The 6,221-nt window shown below is 55.9% G+C and overlaps 1 protein-coding gene across 2 annotated transcripts in view; it reads left to right on the top strand.

Annotated features, from left to right (window-relative positions):
• Nucleotides 1-6,221, top strand: part of SULF2 (sulfatase 2) — a 77,827-nt gene that overhangs the window by 45,290 nt on the left and 26,316 nt on the right. For both annotated transcript variants that reach the window (XM_005862189.2, XM_005862187.2), the window contains exons 3-4: nucleotides 1,508-1,659; nucleotides 4,650-4,819. In XM_005862189.2, the coding sequence (XP_005862251.1) occupies nucleotides 1,508-1,659; nucleotides 4,650-4,819 (322 nt within the window). The remainder of the gene's footprint in view (nucleotides 1-1,507; nucleotides 1,660-4,649; nucleotides 4,820-6,221) is intronic.

The raw sequence follows: 6,221 nt of genomic DNA, 5'->3' as shown, positions 1-6,221 counted from the left end.
ACCTCATCTCCTCCCTCCCTCGCTGGCTTCCTGGGATTCTTCACATGCCCCCAGCTCCTCCTGCCTCAGGACCTTTGCACTTGCTATTCCCGCTGCCGGAAGCAGTTCTCCTTGTATTCCTGTATTCTCTCTGACTCACTCCCATCATCCCTCACAGAGGCCTCCCCTGACCACCTGGCCCAGTGGTGCCCCCCGGGGACCATCTCTGCCACTTTGTCACGTCATCATCCTTTATTTCCTTTTTGACATGTTATCATTGACTTCGGAGAGGAAGGGAGAGGGAGCGAGAGATAGAAACATCAGTGATGATAGAGAATCATGGACCAGCTGCCTCCCGCACGCCCCACACTGGAGATGGAGCCCGCAATCCGGGCATGTGCCCTGACGGGGACTTGAACCATGACCTCCTGGATCATAGGTTGACGCTCAACCACTGAGCCACACCGGCCGGGCTATTGTCTCATCGCTGTTATCACCAACAACACCATCCTTATTTGTCACAGCCCTCTACTCAGACGTCAGCGCTGTGAGGGCAGGGTTCCTGCTGGGCTCATTCACTGCTGTGTTTCCGGTGCCCGGGGCAGCTCCCGGCAATACCATGGGTGTTTAATAAATCGTTGTTAAGTGGATATATTGACTTTTACCAGGTCTGGGCACACAGACTCTGTTGTTTAAATACTTTTCTCTCAACTGTTTTAGTCTTTTTACTTCCTTTATTTCAAAGGCAAACTTTTACATCACCACCGTGACTAGACAGTGACAGGGCTCTGGGAGGGGTCTTATTAAATTTCACCTTCTTCCTTGTGGAAGTTCTGAACCGTTGAGAATAAAACTAAGGAGTCAGCAAACGGAAGCCGAAATGGCACTTGGATGAATCTGACCAAGGCGAGGCTGGAGGGCGCGGGCTTCCTTCTGAGGGCCACGGTGACGCTGCTGCCGGGCGCCTGTCCTGCTGGCCACTTCCGGTGATCGGGAATGAATGCAGTTCTGTTGAGTAAATATCCAGGATTTGAACTGCAGGAGGTATAAATAGGTCCAAGGCTAACCAACACTACAAACGTCTTCCTTAGCGGTGGGACCAGTTTACACGCCTGCCAGCAGTACGTGCACGTTCCCGTTGCTCCGCATCCCCGCCAACACTTGGTCTTTTCCGTTTCTTACCCTTAGCTACGCTAAAGATGTCCATGCATCGCTACTCTGAAATTATCACTCTCAACAATGTCTTGCTTTTACTGCCTTCATTAAAATCATTTTTAAAGACACCTTTGATTCTGTGGTAAAATATTTTAATATGTTGGTAACTATATTTCAGAATAATTGACTTTCTCTGTAATCCTACATATTCTGTTTTATGCACATAAAAACATTCAGAAGGAGGCACAGACATCGCTTGCTCCCTCAGGGCCCCAGGCTCCGAGGATGGGGCTGTTTTCAGGCCTTGGGCGCAGGGAGGGTGGGCGGTGCCTCGCGAGGCTTTGCTCACTGCTCTCTCCCTCCTCCCCTCCAGCTTTCTTCGGGAAGTACCTGAATGAGTACAACGGTTCCTACGTGCCACCGGGCTGGAAGGAGTGGGTCGGCCTCCTTAAAAACTCCCGATTTTATAACTACACGCTCTGCCGGAACGGGATGAAGGAGAAGCACGGCTTTGACTACTCCAAGGTAAGCCCTGCAGCCCCTGCAGCCCCTGCCCTGTTCCGCCCGCCCCCCAGGACTGTGCAGTGAGTCACCCCTGCAGTCAGGGGACTTGGGTTCAGAGCCCACTCTTGACATGTGTTATGTGCCCTTGGTTATGCTGCCTGCTCCTAAGAGCCTCAGTTCCCAGATCTGGGAAATGGGCACGCCCTTGCATCCTTAACAGTATGTACCTGTATGGCCCAGGAGCTGTGCGCGGTGCTTTGTGTATCTAATCTTCACAACAGTCATAGGTGAGTGGACTAGTTGAATTTGATTACATTATTCATTTGTTCCCTCAACAACTATTTATTGAGAGCCTTCTCAGTGCCAAGCTCTGTGCCAGGTGCTGGGTAGCCAAGGGTGAGCCACACCACAGTCTAGAAACAGGTGTGTGTGTGTGTGTGTGTGTGTGTGTGTGTGTGCGCGCGCGCGCGCGCGTGCATATACACAAACACAATAGCCATGTCTCCTATTTTGTCATCCCCAGTATGAGCCATTTCAACCATACGTAGCTGGCCGGTTATTACAACCACCTGAAAATCTTTGCTAGTGCTTTCCTGCCCTGAATTTATCCAAGTCTTATCTACCTTCTCTTCCAGGAAGTCTTCCTGGATTGCCCTAAACTGCAGGATTTACCCTTTCTTGAATCAGACTGTCCTCTTTCAGTTGTTTGTGACCAGAAAGGTAACTCGGACTGGCTCAGTTGACGAGGAAACATATTGAACTGATCCAGCAATAATAGCATTGGACGGAGCTGGGGCCAGGGGCTCAAACATCTTCAGGCAGTGGTTTCTCTCCCCTCTAAGTTCTTTTCTTCCCTTCGATCCCATTCACAGATGGACTCTCTCCCCTCCTAATAGCAATACGGCCGTCCTCTCGGCCTCCGGCCCAGCTGCAAGCGTGGGAGTCTCCCTCCCAGGACTCCCAGCAGTCTCATTGCACCTCATTGGCTCTGGCTCAGGCATGTAGCTCCAGAATCGAACAGTGATGGTGGGTTTATTAAGAAGATCCTCAGCCCTTCTCCCACCCACCCCACTGGCCGGAGGCAGCAAGCCAAGCTGGTGGCCCCGGGATCTCACCACGTCTCTGGATCCATCCTCGGGGCACTGACTGTTGGTTTCCTGTTGGGGTCCGACCTCTCCTTTTCACCCACGAGCTTTGCACCATTTTTAGATCCACTGTTAGTTACCTTTGTCATTGCAGAGCTTTTCTAACACCTTTAGGTCATGTTCCACGACTAGACCAGCACCTCTTCGATTGACGTAACATTATTTTGATGTAATAGCTTCTGCAGGCCCGTTATACAACCCTTTTGTGCTCCTAAGATTAATCATAAAAAGGACTCAAGGAAAAGCACCTCAAGTAGCCAGTGTCTTCCCCCCCGCCCCCTTCGCTCGTTTCTCACAGTCCCCGTTAGCGCTTGGAGGACTGCCCTTCAGGGTCCTTCCTTGATGCCTGTGAAGGTCGGGTTTGGCTTCTCCCACCGCTCTGGGTTTGACACTTTCTCCTAACAGTGTGTCTGGACAACTTTCCACCTCAGCGACGACAGGTCAGCTGCCCTTTAATGTCTGCGCAGCCCGCACAGTAGGACCACAGTGTGCACCATTGGTCTTCTTCCCGTTGCTGGTCACTGCTCTATCGACACCACCTCGGTGGCTGGCCGTGTGCACAGGTGCAGTGTGCGTGTCCCTGAGGCAGGTGCCTGCGGACCCCCGTGGCGTGTGTATCACACAGTACAGCTCAGGGTACAGTTGATGCCGTTTAGTCAGGCTCCTTCCCTCTAAAATAGTGTCCCTTTTTGAAAGTGACCAATTTGGACAGAGCTGCTTCCTAGGAAGCAGTGGGCACATTTCAAGAACCCATTACCTGCCAGAGAGATCAGCAGCTAAGGATTGGCCAAGTTCAGGAAGAGTTCAGACGCATCTCACCTCCTTGGCCGAGCTTGCCCGTCACTGTGCCTCCAGCTCTTCTCTCCTGCCGCCCAGGGTCTAAGCGGGTCTCGCTGCGCATGCCTCGGAGCTGCTCCCTGGCGCATCCCTGCATTGCACCTGCCCATCCTCTTTCTGTTCTCACACACGAGGCAAGCTCATTCCTGCCTCTGAGTCCTCGCACTGACTGTTCCCTCTGCCTGGAACTCTTCCCTAGATCAGGTTCTCAATCCTGGCTGCACATTGGAACCCCCGGGAAGCTTTTAAAAAGTCCAATGTCCGGGCTGAACAATTGAACCAGAAACTCTAGGAGTGGACTAGGCATCGATAAAGCTCCCCTAAGGATTCCAGCAGCTAAGGTGAACCCCGATGATATGGATCTTCCCAGGCCTGGCTCCTCATCGCTCAGGTCTCAGCTCAGATGTCACCTCCTCAGAGAGGCCCTCCTGGACTGCCCCAGCTAACGCGTGCCCCTCCACCCCAGCCCCCGGTTCATTGGCACATCTGTCACTATAACCCTGTCACAGTCTTGGTTTTTTGTTTACTTGCTCATCTGCTCCTACCCCCAGGTCCTGCAGAAATGCTGGGGAAAGACTCAGGCCAAGGCGGCCTGGTGGCAGCATTTCCCCCGTTGTGTGACGTCGAGTCACATAACCTCTCTGTGCGTTCACTTCCTGTTCTGGAAAACAGGGCTCGCGCCACACACACTTCCTGTGGATGTATAAGAATTCAACAAGCGGATCCACGGAAACAGAGCGGCTCCTGGCACAGCACGGCACTCTCGGAATAAGCTGTTATGTTTTAATGCCTGTCCCGCGTGAATGACAAATGGCAGTCTCTCGCCCGTCCTCCCTAACCTTCTCTCCATTGAGCACAGCACCATTTGACTTTCCTGGTTTTTGCTGACGTATTACCTGTCCCACAGGGAGGGACCGACCGGTTTGGCGCCGCTGTGTCCCGATGCCCAGCGGAGCCTGGCGCACAGCGGGTGCTCAGTACGCACGTGGGGCTCCTCACGCATTCTCCCGTGTCTCCCACGCCCCCCAGGATTACCTGACAGACCTCATCACCAACGACAGCGTGAGCTTCTTCCGCACGTCCAAGAAGATGTACCCGCACAGGCCCGTCCTGATGGTCATCAGCCACGCAGCCCCCCACGGCCCCGAGGACTCGGCCCCCCAGTACTCAGGCCTCTTCCCCAACGCGTCCCAGCACATGTGAGCAGCACCTGCCGCGGGGCCCTGGCGGGAAGGGAGGTGGGAGGGCCGCCGTCACTGACGGCAGTGACAGACGGGGCTCACGGGCCCGGACACCGCTCTCTGCGGGGGAAGGGGGACTCACGTCCAAAGTGGCAGGTTGTCAACTTGGGCCCCACATCCTCCCACGGGCGGGTCTGTGGCTAGACCTGCACTTCAGGAGGACGGGTTTCCTTTGTAATCCTGTCCGTTTCACAACTTCCTCTTGGGAAGGGTCCATGGCGTCATCGGACTCCAGTATCTCCGCCGCCTTTCCTGAGCATCCTCTTGGGAAGGGTCCATGGCGTCATCGGACTCCAGCTCCGCCGCCTTTCCTGAGCGTCGGCCACATGGCAGGCTCGATGCTGAGCCCTTTACACGCACCGCGTCACTGCAGATTCACAAGGAGCCTTGATATGTTAGTTAACAAATCCCCCTGAGACCCAGCAGCTCTAGCGACGGTGTGTGAGCTCAGAGTCTGGGGGTCAGGGGACGGGGAGTGGCCTTGGGGGAGGTTCTGATGAGGGGGCTGCAGCGCCTGAGGCTGCCTGGTCACCCCCATGGCGGCTCCTCGACCCCCTTCTCACGGCAGAGCAGCAGGGCTTCCTCCGGAGAAGCGACCGCGATGGAGAGAGGTGGATGGGGAGGTGACGGGAGGCTGAGGGGCCGTCGTCGTCTCTTACAACCGAGTCTCGGGTTGTGACACCGTCACTCTGCCACGGGCTGTCGGTCACACAGACGCGCTCCTGCCCTGTGACTCCCAGGAAGGGGCGAGGAGGGCTCTCTCGGAGGCTGTGCCTCAGTCACGGGTGGGATCCCATCTTGCAGGCCAGGAGCCAGGGGCACAGAGAGGTGAGGTCACTTCCCTCCGGCGGCCCAGCTGGTCAGTGGCAGCGTCGGGACTCACATCCAGCCCCCACTCCCACCTCCCACCTCTCGCTCACCCTCCCGTCCTCCTCCCTCCAGCTGGACAGCAGATCCTCCCGGAAGGTTCTGCTCTTCTCCGCCTCCGGCCACCTCCCGCTTAGCGGAGACACTCGACAGCCCTCGCTGTGACATTGGGCGCACGGACGGGCACGTTGGTGTTTCACGTTCCCTGCACTCAGAATGCGTGGCTCCCCTCGGCCCCTCTGTAACTGCTTTCCGGCAGCACCCGGGGGGCTCAGGGGTGTGGGAACCTCTGTCCCCTGGGCTCTGGGGAGGAGGATTTGTCGGGATGAGCTGCCCGCACGCCCAGAGGGCAGCACTGCCCCCCAGCACACTCCACCCACCCCACTCACGCTCCCCTTGGCAGGAGGGGCCCATGGCCAGCTCAGTCCCACCTAAGGGAGAAGCCGTGGGGTGGGAGGGCCCACTGCTTCTGTGGCTTCTCCTTCAAAAGATG

This window comes from Myotis brandtii, unplaced genomic scaffold (genome assembly GCF_000412655.1).
Source record: "Myotis brandtii unplaced genomic scaffold, ASM41265v1 scaffold161, whole genome shotgun sequence".
NCBI classification, from domain to species: Eukaryota; Metazoa; Chordata; class Mammalia; order Chiroptera; family Vespertilionidae; genus Myotis; species Myotis brandtii.
The sequence above is the reverse complement of the archived record's forward strand: the minus strand, read 5'-3'. Positions and strand labels throughout refer to the sequence as shown.